This window comes from Drosophila rhopaloa, unplaced genomic scaffold (genome assembly GCF_018152115.1).
Source record: "Drosophila rhopaloa isolate 14029-0021.01 unplaced genomic scaffold, ASM1815211v1 contig_203, whole genome shotgun sequence".
Lineage (NCBI taxonomy): Eukaryota > Metazoa > Arthropoda > Insecta > Diptera > Drosophilidae > Drosophila > Drosophila rhopaloa.
This window is the reverse complement of record NW_025335088.1, coordinates 3676787-3691113: the sequence shown is the minus strand read 5'-3', so window position 1 is coordinate 3691113 and position 14327 is coordinate 3676787. Positions and strand designations below refer to the sequence as shown.

Sequence of the window (14327 nt, the reverse complement as noted above, 5' to 3'; positions counted from 1 at the left end):
CAACCAAAGCGAACTAATACGTCTGCAGATTTTTGCCAGCCTGCAGACAAAATATGAACAGCTATTGCCCAATATTGTCTAAATGGTAACAAATCAAGTTCATTATATCTAAATGTTTGTTGTTTGTTTTATTATAATTTCATATTTTATTTCATTTTAAATGTTCTGCTCCATGTTGTGAGTACGGTATGCGCCTAGGAAAGAGTGGAGCGACACCTAATGCTGCCACACGGATGGAGCAGAAATTAATTAATTATTACAAGTATAAACAGCATTTTTTGAATTGGCGCCTTCCCTATTCAAAAGTTACCAGCCATTATTTTTTTTAATTTTCGAAGTGAATGTTCCAATTTCCACTGTCAAGAAGAAGAACTCAGAGTTGCACCAAAAAAACATCGCCTAACTATCGAACTGGGAATTTTCGGAACGGCAAAACCTTATGGACCATTGGTTCAACGGATGGTGGATGGAGCTCTGTGGGATGAGGGCATTAGAATAAAAATAAGCAGCTAAAAACTTTATATTAACAATTAATAAGTAGTGAATTAAAAAAAAAAACAATATTTAAATTAAAATACTATTGTTTTTTGGTTTTGTTGTACACCGGCAGACTCGTATTGCCAAAGTTATCCGTGTCTTGAAGCACAAAAAAGGCCTATTTTCGTGAATTTTTTAAAAAAAATTTTAAAATTTCATTTATTCTACATTTGAACAACATTGTGTACAAATTTGAACAAAAAATATTACAAAATGAGCCGTTGAGGCAGGCTTGAACTTGACCACACCAAAAATTGTGTAGGCATAATATCTCCGTCAATTTCTATTTGAAATAAAAGAAAACCAAGTTTTTCTGTTAGTGTATGAATTTTGAATTTTTTGTAGCGCTTTTCATAAAAAGTGTAAATTATTAAGTAAATTTTGGCCATATTTTGGCTTATGAAATGAGTTGTATTGAAGATTAAAAAAATCATTTTTTTCAACGACAAAAAAAACATGTCTAAAAGAAGAGTTCAAAAGCAGAAGTCGATCGGTGCAATAGTTTTTAAAAATGTGGTTTTGAGAAAAACGTGCTTAAAGTTTTAAAGCGGACACAACATTTCTCCCATTCCTACAGTTTTGCTTCGATCGACCTGAAATTTACGGACAACATTCCTGACACTTTGTACTATTATATAAAAAAGTTTAAAAAAAATTAATTTTTTGAAGTGTCAAGACCCGGATAACCCCTTAAGGGCCTTTCCTGTAGATAAGTTTTTTTCAATTTTAATTGTTTGTCTACAAGCGCAGCTCATTGACAGAAGGACTGTGGCACACGCAGTTGTGATGAACACTCAAAAATGTTTTTAGACTGGCATTAAAGTTTTTCCGTTGGTGAACTTGTTTTTCGATCTGAGTACAGAGCTTTATGAAAATAGGGGTTTCCCGAGCTTACTCTAGCTTCGGTAGCATCAAATTATTGAAGTCCATCTGCCTGATTTAAAATTTCGGCAGCACTGTTAATCCGAAAACAGCTTTTCCTTTTTCCAATTATATAAAAATATTAAATGTAATTGCTAGTCACTCAATGTCATGTTTAAATATATTTAACTATAAATTGAATTCAGTAAAAAGAAAATCGAAGAGATATTAAGTAGAGGCGGCTGTTCTAAGTTGTAAATATGTAAAGATGCAATAATGCAGTCCCAGTGTAAACGGGGATATAAAACAGCTGTGATAATCGGGAGCATCATCGCATCATGTTATCGAAATACAATAATACCCAAATTGAGCATAAGCAAAGCAAAAAAGAATGGGGTCTACAATGGTAAAACCATTGGTTAAAAATGGAAATTTGTTGGATGCATTGCCTTCTCAGGTAGTTCAAAAATTATTTCTCAACTTGAAATAAACAAAGCCATTTTTAAATTTAAGGCAACACTACATGTAGTTATGTTAGGTTTGGATTCTGCGGGGAAAACCACGGCATTATACAGACTAAAGTTTGATCAGTATTTAAATACAGTGCCAACTATTGGGTTCAATTGCGAAAAGGTTTGTGAATAGATGTATATTAAAAAATTGTCTTATATATGTTACTAAAAAAAAGTCATTTTCTAGGTACAAGGTACTATTGGCAAAGCAAAAGGAGTTCATTTTCTCGTTTGGGATGTGGGAGGTCAAGAAAAACTAAGGCCACTTTGGAGAAGCTATACACGGTATTATATACATATTTAATTATTTAAATTGTCGAATGTCTTTATATTGCCTTTAGTTGCACCGATGGCATATTGTTCGTTATTGATTCTGTTGATACGGAACGCATGGAAGAAGCAAAAATGGAATTAATGCGAACGGCTAAATGTCCAGATAACCAGGTAAGCAGCAACATCACAATTCTTAAACCCTGTGTAAAATATGGAGGTATCATCGGAAAACCTTGCACTCAAAGTTTAATAAGGATAAATTTGGAAGATAAATTATGGCAATAAATTTGTTCAAAAACCAAAAGTATCAAAGTTTCCATAAAATATGAGCTTACAAAAGTATTGCAGAAGAATTTTCGTCAAAACAAAATCGTTCGTATCGGGGGGTATGGTATTTACATTTTTTTATTATTTATTTTTCTGAATGCACATCTCGAGAATATTGTGTACAAATTTTAGATCGATCCGAGTAAAACTTCCGAACTTATGGGCAGTTGAACGTAGGTAAGTAAGCGCTTTTTATACCCTAGCAGAGGGTATTATAATTGATTAAAAGTGTGCAACGCAGTGAAGGAGACATCTCCGACCCTATAAAGTATATATATTCTTGATCAGGATCACCTCCCGAGTTGATATAGCCATGTCCGTCTGTCCGTCTGTCTGATTCTACGCAAACTAGTCTCTCAGTTTTAAAGATATCGAACTGAAACTTTGCACACACCCTTCTTTTCTTTGCACGCAGTATATATGTCGGCACGGCCGGGATCGGCCGACTATATCCTATAGCTGCCATATAACTGAATGATCGGAAATGCCATAACTTTGATGTTTGTAAAGTTAGGAATCTGGGATTTTCTATGGGTTTTATATTTGGTTAATCAATCCGACCTACCAAATTTCATAAGTTGGGATTTGCTATGGGTCTTATATTTGGCCAATCAATCCGACCTACCAAATAAGGACCGGACGACTATATCCTATAGCCGCCATATTACTTATTAATCGGAAATGCCATAACTTTGGTGTTTGTTAAGTTAGGAAGTTGGGATTTTCTATGGGTTTTATTTTTGGCCAATCAATCCGACCTACCAAATAAGGATCGGTTGACTATATACAGTAGCTGCCATATAACTGAACGATTGGAAATGCCATTACTTTGGTGTTTTTAAAGTTATGAAGTTTGGATTTTGTATGAGTATTAAGAATGCATCATATGAATAATTTTGGAGAATATAATTTACAGAGTATTCTGCAAGGGTATATAAACTTCGGCTCCGCCCGAAGTTAGTTTTCCTTTCTTGTTTTTAGATATTTCAGTGCTTGATTTAGATTCACCATGCTTTAGCTTATTGTTATAATAATTAATCAAACAGTTGTAAGTTCCAGTTTTATAACTTTGTTAATAGTGAGTGGAAATCTAAAAATGACGGCAGCCACAGTACAAACTATGGTCGATTTCCAGCCCACTTAAGCCAAAGTAGGTTTTATCTGTTTAAGCCTGTTTATTTGCAAGTGCCCGATGATGTTCCTAAGTTTTTGCTTAGGACTGGGCTGTATAACTAAGCGAAGCCACTCTCAAATAATTAATCTTATCATTGAATCCGTCCCAATTTCCCCGTATTTGAAAGGTATCATTTGTAATTCCTCTTCAGCAGAAAGGTAACATGTTAGATGCCAGAACTAATAGAAAGTTGCCGGATATTCCAAAGGATATTTCGTGCCATTTAGACTTACAATCCTATGTATATAATTTTTAAAACTGGTGGCGGGATACTAAATTTACTAAATTTAAACGGCTCTTTTAGCGGTTCAATCCGAAAACAATCGGAAACAGAATAACTCTTGGGTCATTTTGGACCCAAAACTAAAGTTTACTGATCGTATTTCGTCTATGGTTAATCCAGAGGAGTGGTTGGTTTTATTAAACCGTGGTCGAAAGAATTTAATGATCCTAAGTCACTAGCACCTTATTTATTTCGATAGTACGTCCGATTCTCCCGCCTGGAGGCCACAATCAGTAAGCTTAGTACTCAGATCGACAAACGAGTTCGCTAACGTAATGACTTTAATCTTTCCGGTGTGACCAAAAGAGTGCTACGGTCGTACTGTCAATCAGCTGGGTTTGTTGACAACAAGCTGTTAAAATTCAAATATCGTATTTGCGGGAAAGAGCCTTTAAAAGATATTATCAACCTTGGCAAGACAAGTCTGCCTCTGAAAAAAGAAATTAAAAAACAATACAATTTAAATTTAACAGTTGTTTTTTTTATATTTACTGATAATTATTTGCTAATTTAAAGTTCATAACTGCAATTTTATTGTGTTTTTTCGAACATTTTTGACCTAAGAAACATTTTGCTCTGACAAGGGCAACCCCAGATAGTATTAATGTTATTTTCTCCTCACACGAAAACTTCTGCATCGACTTTTGCGGGTTTTTTTGATTTTTTCCCTCCATTTTATTAAATGTTCAGTGAGAAGCGCACGCCAAAACATTTAATTTTTTAAGCCTAGTACTCAGATCGACAAAAACTGTCCGCCAGTCATGAGAGAGAGCGTGAAGCAAACAGCTGGTGTTCACTTTTCGTCAGGTATTTTTTACACCTCGGTCCTCAGATCGACGAAAAAATACCAGAAAATTGCATAGCGTTGCCAGTCTGCGGAAATGAACTTTGGTTGAACCCTAGCGAAAAGATTAAAGCCCAGTACTCAGATCGACAAACGAGTATGCTAGCGTAAAAACTTGAATCTTTCCAGTGTGACCAAAATTTCGAGAGCTCATCACATTTAAGCGATCCCGGCCGTTCCGACTTATATACTGCGTGCAAAGGAACGAAGGGTGTGTGCAAAGTTTCAATTCGATATCTTTAAAACTGAGAGACTAGTTCGCGTAGAAACAGACAGACGGACATGCTTATATCAATTCAGGAGGCGATCCTGATCAAGAATATATATACTTTTTAGGGTCGGAGATGTCTCCTTCACTGCGTTGCACACTTTTGACCAAAATTATAATACCATTTGCAAGGGTATAAAAACCTCAATGAGGTATAAAAGTCGTGACGATCGCACTTTCAACATATAACACCGTTCAACACGCAAAGCAATTTGATGTAATCTTCACTGACTTAAGTAAAGCCTATGATTTAGCCAACCATCACCTTCACAAGCTTCTTCTTCTCGAATTTCCTCCAAATATACTGATAAGGATTAATTACTGTTTAACAAATCGTATCTTTTGGTCCCATACAATAATATATTTTTCAAAGCTGTATCTGTAATTTCAAAAACATTCATATTGGTAGTTTATATTTCGCACTATTTATTAACTTTGCCCTCCAGAATTCATATGGATTATCTCAAATGCATATACCTAGTTCCAGTACTCAGCTCCAGATCGACTTCTGCCTTCATTCTGGTTTCAATTCTAGCACCGCAAAGCTATTTTATGATTTCCTAGTTCGTCCTACGCTAGAGCACTGTTCCAGTGTATGGCTCTCAGAATACGATTGTTATCAAGATATTATAGAACCAGTTCAGAAACTGTTATTTTATTTCTCCTCCTTCACAAGCTCGCAGGTCAGACTACTGCCGTTTTGATTAACACGGGGGTTACGTTCCAAGAAATCCTGGTGTTAAACGAAATCGTGTTAAGCAAAACATGGATTCAAAATTGGCAGACAAAAAAATTTTGTATTGTTCAAATTTGGTCTGTTTTTACAGTTTTATACAGTTGTTCAAAATTAACCAAATGTTATTAGGTATATAAAAGTTGGTATTAAATAGAAAAAGTTGCTTCATTTTATTAATTAACAGGTTCAACTTTAACAAAATGTTAGAAAGTAAAGAGATCATATGTTTCTATTCATATCAAATTTGAAATGCATTTGGTGGCATTTATAGTTTAAGCCAGTTTTTTAAATATTTCAGACGTTGATGCACTATGATCAGCGCAAAAAAGTGGTCCTTTCGACACCAAGCAGTGCTTGTTACGCGCGTAAAAACGAGATCGCGAGAAGTGAAAAAGGACAATATGGAAGCGGACAGACTCAGTTAGAAATACGTACGAGACTAATACTAATACTAATTTTGTGCTAATTAAGATAAAATTGCTTTTAGGCTTGACAAAGAGTCGATAGTAGAAATAACATACTATAGTCTATTATTGTCGGTACACAGTACTCTAAACGGTTCATGCATATCATAGTTAGATCTACAAATATTTAAAGGAGAAGTCTACTAGAGTAGGATGGTAAAATAAGGCTTGCATTCCAGTTAAGGCCCCGTAAAGCAAATAATAAAAAGTTCTTTTGCACAGACTCTATCCGGTCTATATGTACACCATACTGAGGACTCCAAACTGCTGAACAGTACTCCAGGATTGGAGGGACTAGTGAAATGAACAGAGTCTTTGTAACATTGGGATCATCGAATTCCTTTGACCACCTTTTAATAAATCCAAGTACTCCCCTGGCTTTATTCACCATAGAAGTAATATGGTCATAAAACTTAAATTTTAGGTTAAGAAGGACGCCAAGGTCATCAACATGCGTAATTCTAGACAACGCACAACCACCCAGCGTATACGTGCCATATTGTGGGTTCACTCTAAAAAATGTCATTACTTTGCACTTGGCGCTATTTAATTACAAAAGATTTTCACAACACCATGTTTGAAAAGCATTTAGGTCCGATTGTAAGTCTGAGCTGCTGGAAATTTCGTTATATTGCAGACATAACTTAACGTCGTCTGCGTACATAAGGACATGCGACCTTTTCAGGACTAGAGGGAGATCGTTTACTTGTGGGACGCCTGAAGTAACTCTGATCAAAAAAGAGATCATGTTTTTAAAGAGGACTCGTTAAGTCCTACCACTTAGATGACTTAAGATCCATGTTAGAAGATCACATGGAAACCCTAATAGATCTAGCTTTAATACAAGAAGCGAGTGATTTACTGTCATGTTCCTTTTTAAGCTTTTTATTTCAAAAGACGTTAGCTCCAAGAGGTTTGTCGTCGTAGATCTTCGCCTTATAAATCCATGTTGAGATATAATGTTGCAAGTGGGGTGTAATAACGGATAGTTTGCCTCTGTATTTACTTGTAATGCATTTATTTCCTTTCTTATGAAGGGGAATAACAAATGACTCCTTCCAAATAAGTGGGAAATGAAAAGTTTTTAAAGACAAGGTAAACAATTCGTGCAGAGGTCTACACAGAGTTTCAGCACAGTATTTAAGCACGCAGCCTGGAACTCCGTCCGGTCTAGGTGAATAGACTGGTTTAACTTTATAGAGATCCAAGAGAAGGGAGCTTTCGCTTAACCTCGGACAAAAAATTAAATTTGACTTGGATATGGAATTTGAATAAGAGGGATTTTGACTGAATGAAACAGAATATGTTGTCTGGAAAAACTCTGCAATTAGATCGGCAATTGCCTGATCAGTATTTGCCGAAGAATTTTATTATAGCGATGCAGGGTAACAGGCTGATTTACGCTTAGTGTTAACAAAATTATAAAAATTTTTTGGATCTTGTAAAAATTGGACCCTACAACGAGTCAGATAGCTTTAATATCACCGGGCGTTAAGAACGGTACAATTTGACCGAGCCCTTAGGTATCGAGAAAAGGCAGATTGTGAACCGCACATTTTAAATTTATTGAAAGCCTGGACTTAACATTTTTTAGGTGTGACAACTCCTTATTAAACAATGGAGGATTATTTAATATTATATTAACGGCCTCCGACACGTTAGTGCATGAATAAAATTCGGACCAGTAAATATAAAATTATACAATACAAGTCCGCGGTTCATTGTTTAAATAATAATTTACACACATAAGTATACAATTTGTTAACAAAACTTAATATAACCTTAAACCATATAAAACATAAAAAAATATTTTTATTTACTTTAAAGGGTGTTCCCGTGCTGATATTAGCAAATAAGCAGGATCTTCCAAACGCATGTGGTGCAAAGGAGCTGGAAAAACTTTTAGGACTTAACGAACTTTATAATCCAGTGCCGAATATATCAATGCTAACAAGTTCCGACTCTTCTTCGGCAATCAACTTAATCGGGTGCAGCGTGTCAAACCAAAGTATTACAGAAAGTCCGTTAACAGAACAAACAGCGAGTCACTTGCATTCATCAATGATTCACATTAAACCTGCTGAAAGCAATGACCAAAATTCCACATTAAGTGGAGGATCATTGCCGGCATTCATTTATCCGCATTCTTACAATGATTCTTCTGTATTGGACCAAAAAATTCAGCGTGACGTTAAAAGCAGTTTTCATAACAAAAAACATAACAGGACAATTTCCAACTCGGTGCAATTTAGAGGGTGGTATATACAACCAACCTGCGCTATAACTGGCGAGGGTCTTCAAGAAGGCTTGGACGCTCTATATGATATGATTTTGAAACGCCGAAAAATAAACAAATCTCATAAGAAGAAGCTGTAGCATAAGTAATCGGCAGTGCTTGTCTGTCATTGTTTTTTTCTTAATTTTAGCACAATTTAATAAATAAAATCGCACAATATAGTGATGTTTTTCTTTCCATTTTAAATCCCAGTACATCATTTAATCTATCTAAGCATGCCACATCTAAACTATTTTAATAATATGCTTATATTTAAAGTATATATAAGTAATTTACAATTTTTTAAGCTGACACACTGAAAATCTAATATTTAGAATGGTAAAATGTAAGTATAATTTTATTATTTCACTAGTTTACAAAAGAAAAAGTGTTATATACCGTTAGACAGCTTGTTTTTTTAAAATATAAACAATAAAGGAAGCAAACTTCGGTAAGCCGAAGTTTATATACCCTTGCATATTTTACGAATCTCCTACATTTCGTTTTCTATGCCTATATTACTAAGAAGTGATTTTACTCTGCATTTTGCCATCGTTTCTATGGCAGGTATATGATATTGTTGTCCGATCTCAATTTAATTAAAAGCATAAATCCATAATATATATTTAAATATTAGCAAATCACAAAACAAAAAAAATAATTAAAAACAACTAAGTTATAATATTTTTGAATTCTTTTTTCCGATTGTTCCTATGGGATCTATATTATATAGTCGCTCGTTCCGACTTATTACCTGCAATAGAAAGACATCTTTTGGGAAAGAGTCAAGTATATAGCTTTAAAACTAAGGGACTAGTTTGCGTACAAACAGACGGACGGACAGACGCACGGACGGACGGACAGACAGACATGGCTAGATTGACTCTCCTGGTGATGCTGATTAAGAATAAATATACTTTATAGGGTCGAAAATTTAATACCCTCTGCAATTGTATAAAAATAAACAAATAATATTCTTTGGAAACTATTGCGAGTCGCTTATATAAATACCCTTTTTGTTTTTCTTTTTTTTATACCCTTGCAGAGGGTATTATAATTTTGGTCAAAAGTGTGCAACGCAGTGAAGGAGACGTCTCCGACCCTATAAAGTATATATATTCTTGATCAGGATCACCTCCTGAGTTGATATAGCCATGTCCGTCTGTCCGTCTGTATGTCCGTCTGTCCGTCTGTCTGTTTCTACGCAAACTAGTCTCTCAGTTTTAAAGCTATTGAATTGAAACTTTGCACACACCCTTCTTTCCTTTGCACGCAGTATATAAGTCGGAACGGCCGGGATCGGCCGACTATATCCTATAGCTGCCATATAACTGATTGATCGGAAATGCCATAACTTTCGTGTTTGTAAAGTTAGGAAGTTGAGATTTTCTATGGGTTTTATATTTGGCCAATCAATCCGACTCACCAAATTTCATAAGGATCGGCCGACTATATCCTATAGCTGCCATATAACTGATTGATCGGAAATGCCATAACTTTCGTGTTTGTAAAGTTAGGAAGTTGAGATTTTCTATGGGTTTTATATTTGGCCAATCAATCCGACCTACCAAATTTCATAAGGATCGGCCGACTATATCCTATAGCTGCCATATAACTGATTGATCGGAAATGCCATAACTTTCGTGTTTGTAAGGTTAGGAAGTTGGGATTTTTTATGAGTATTAAGAATGCATTATATGAATAATTTTGGAGAATATAATTTACAGAGTATTCTGCAAGGGTATATCAACTTCGGCTCCGCCCGAAGTTAGCTTTCCTTTCTTGTTTTGTTTCCTTTTAGCATTATTTTGGTTTTATGTTCCTCAGAATCAGAGAAATGGACTGAACGCTATTTTGATATCTTATATTATTTTCTTTTTCATGGCTGTACTACCTGTTAGTCGAGTACTTAGACTAAAAGAGTAAGTTCTATTCGTTGGAAAGTATGTAACAGGTAGAAGGAAGCGTTTCCGATCCTATTAAGTATAAATACTCTTGATCAGAATCCATATGCCATCGAGCTCTCGGAAACTACAAGAGCCGGGTTTTGGGGACTTAACATGAATATTATAGGTTTTCTTAAGCAGCGCAAGTTTATTTCGACGCTGACATGCCTCCAAATCAAAATGCTCCATCAACTGGCTTAAATACAAAAAGTATGTGAGTTCCCACATTTAACTTGCCCCTCAGCTTAATATGGAATCGGACATCGACTACACACTGTAGCTCTGAAAGACGTACTCGTTGCGGCAGCCAAAGTCTCCACACCACAAGAAAAGGAAGTCGTCAATGCATACAAATACTATAAATCTAATCAGTAAATCAGTAAGCTGGTTCGGAAAAAGGGGTGTATGCGACATGCCTGGCAGACCAGCAGATCGCCATCTTCAAAGCAACGCCTTAAGAAAGACATCCGCTCTCTCGACATGGCTCTGCAGCAACAAGCAGAAAATGAACAGCTGCGGAAAATCGGAAAACTCTCGCCAACCAGTACAAAAAACCTCCTATGGAGGGCTCACCCAAATTTAAACGCTCCTATCGAAACGATTACCTTTCAGGAGGCTGTGCCCATAATTGGGTTAAGGAAGCTTTGGGTCTTTAGAAGCACACAGAAACACTGCATGAAACACAGTATCACATCATAAGCTCGCCTTAACGTGCAATTGTAACTTAAACAATAACTATGTTAAGTAGTATCGACGCACGCTTGCAAATATATTAAACAAAGTTGTGCGTTGATTTTACATAGTGAGTTGCAACGGGGGCGCAAGTCTGAAATATTTGCGTAGAAACGCGCCGGCACCACGGGGCCGCGCACTTCTCCAGTAATCAGGCGATCAAGCCACAGCACTTGCATCCATCAGCACTGTGCGCATCGTGCGCAGCCACTAGTGCCGCCACAACTCCAGTAAAAGTGGAAGAGTTTCTTACAGAGGTGGCCAACAACACTCAACACACCGCAATGGCGAGTGTTGGTCATCTCGAACCATTCAACGAGGGACAAGCACAGAAACAACTACATGGAACTATTTGAACTCTACATTTTGGCCAACTCAGCAACAGCCAAAAAAGCAGCGTTCAGCGTGGCCTCACCAAAACAGATAAGTGAATTAAAGCCAGCGGAAATTTACCAACCATTAACCAGTCATCTATCGCCCACATTTTATCAATTCCACAAGTTAGATCCGCAACCAGGCGAATCAGTCAGCAGTTACATAGCAGCGCTGCGGGCGTTGACAGTGGACTGCCAGTTCGGATCAGCTTTGAATTTCATGCGACATGACGGACAAAGGATTGCAGAAATCATGGCGGAGATAGATCTCACCATGCAGCTAGCTGCCGATGGAGCCAAGACCAGCGAAGTTGCATCGATCAGTGCGATGGCCATCAGGCATCTAAACAAAGGTATCACCTGTACCGAACATCATCGGCGGCGAGCCGAAGTAGTTATCCGAGTTACATTCCACCATGACATAAAATCGATCCACCAGGTGGTTCCACTGATCGATCAGAAAAAAGCAGTAGCCATCATCATGAACAGGCGTCCATGCTCGCCAGCACATTTGCCAACCACCTTAAAAATGTCTTCCAACCAAATCCTTCCACTAGTGAGCCTCAGCTTCAACATTGAGTTTCGCCAAACGAAATCGTTAACATCATCAAAAATCAGCTGAATCCGAAATGATCATTGAGCTCCCATATTGCGCCGTTTGCACTATTACCCAGCGTTTTAATGCCATCGCAAAACTTGGCCACTTTCCACTGAGATGGAAAAAGTCGATTATAACAATGATAGCAAAGCCGGGAAAAGATCACACAATCCCCAAGTCTATACGTCGTGTCTATACCTATAGCCTACTTTTATGCTTATCTAAACTCTTTGAAAAATACGTATTGACTCGGATAATCACATACCTAAGAATCCAGGAAGGAATTCCGACACTTCAATTTGTGTTTCGTAAAAAGCACGGAACAATTGAGCAGGTCAACCGGATATCATCATAAATTCGGATCGCGTTCGAAAAACGAGATACTGTACTGCCATATTTGTAGATGTCTCTGAAGCATTTGATAGAGTTTGACTAAAAGGTCTAATGTACAAGATCAAGACAATGCTCCCCTACAACACCCACAAGCTTTTAGAGTCTTACCTCTACGACAGAAAATTTGCTGTGACTATTGGAGCTGGAGTTCGTGTTTGGCCAACATTATATGACCTTTACACAGCAGACATCCCAACAAGCACACGACTAACAACATCTACGTTTGCTGATGATACAGCTATTCTTAGCCGCTCAAAATGCCCGATGCAAGCAACTGCGCAGCTAGCTCTTCATCTGGTCGATGTTGAAAAGTGGCTATCAGATTGGCGAATTAAAGTGAACGAAACCTAAACAGGCAAAACTGCTCGCCCCTCATGTTAAACCACACACTACGCCTGCAAGTGACATATCTAGAAGTACACCTCGACAGAAGACTCACATGGCGCCGGCAATTGAAGCCAAAAGAACACACCTAAAGCTAAAAGCCAGTAGCCTTCATTGGCTTATCAACGCTCAGTCTCCCCTTAGCCTTGAATATAAAGTCCTGCTGTATAACTCGGTACTAAAACCTATAATGCTGTACGGCTCTCAGTTATGAGGGAATGAATAGCAATATTGACATAATCCAGCGAGCTCAGTCGAACAATCACCGGGGCACCGTGGTACGTTCGCAACGAAAACATACAGTGAAAGAAGTGATCGCAGAACAGAAGGAAAAGTGCTTTACCAAGCTATTGTTGCACCGTAACCATCTTGCGAGAGGTCTTACAAGGTTGAGCAACCAATCACGCCTTCGTCGCAATAACTTACCCACCCAGCGACTGATTTGAGAGACGCGCAACCAGAATGCAGTCTTAATATACTGTTAGTTAAATTTTAATATTAAGATTCGTAAACTTATTGTTAGTCTCAAAATTAAGAGACGATTCAATAAATAAAAGCAAAGTTAAAAAAAAAAAAGTTCAAAAGGATGGCTCAGTCCGTCTCTGTGGCGATTATAAGTAAACTTTAAACCAAGCCATCAAACCACACTGCCATCGGATACCATCGATCAGCACATTGTTGGCATCAATTAAGTGAGGGTGGATCAATATTTGCCAAAATCGATTTTTCACAAGCCTATCAGCAAATTGTTATGGAAAACAAATCGGCGCTGCTACAAGCTCTGTCAACGCATAAGGGCGCGTTTAAGGTCAACAGGCTACAGTTTGGAATCTCAACCACTCCAGTTAATTTTCGAAATTTCATCGAGAGTACTCTCCAAAAATCCCAGGTGTGCTACCATACTTTGACGATATAGTTATCAAGAAAAAATCATAGGAACAATTCGCCCTAAGACTTCCAGAAGTACTAGATCGTTTTGAAAAGCGAAAGTACATATTCCAATTTGGAGTATTGTCCGTTCATTTCATAGAACTCCAAATAGACGCCCTGGGCATTCGCCCATTCGATAATATAAAGGCTATCTCAGAAGCCTCAGCCCCAAGGACGTTCTTGTGCTTACCAAACTTTTATTATAGTTTCTTGAGACATAAGGCAACAGTAAAAGAACCCTTCCACCGCCTCCTAGATAAAATGCACACTGGACTTGGGCAAAGAAGCATGACTTGGCTTTCTGCAAATTAAAACGGCTGGAGACATCAGATGACCTATTAGTACACTACAATCCAAAGTCGCCATTAGTACTAACATACGACGCATGCCCATACGGACTCGGAGCTGTCAGAAAA

General features: G+C 37.4%; 1 protein-coding gene across 2 annotated transcripts; it reads left to right on the top strand.

Annotated features, from left to right (window-relative positions):
• Positions 1–1723: 1723 nt before the first annotated feature.
• Positions 1724–8734, top strand: LOC108042497 (ADP-ribosylation factor-like protein 4A). Of its 2 annotated transcripts, none has more exons than XM_017120820.2 (5): positions 1724–1855; positions 1912–2031; positions 2098–2195; positions 2252–2354; positions 8107–8734. In XM_017120820.2, the coding sequence occupies exons 1-5, from the start codon at positions 1790–1792 to the stop codon at positions 8653–8655; spliced, it is 936 nt and encodes a 311-aa protein (XP_016976309.1). In that variant the 5' UTR covers positions 1724–1789; the 3' UTR covers positions 8656–8734. The 2 variants fall into 2 exon arrangements, with proteins under 2 accessions (XP_016976309.1, XP_016976308.1); XM_017120819.2 differs by having other exon boundaries at positions 1753–1858.
• The last annotated feature ends 5593 nt before the right edge of the window (positions 8735–14327 follow it).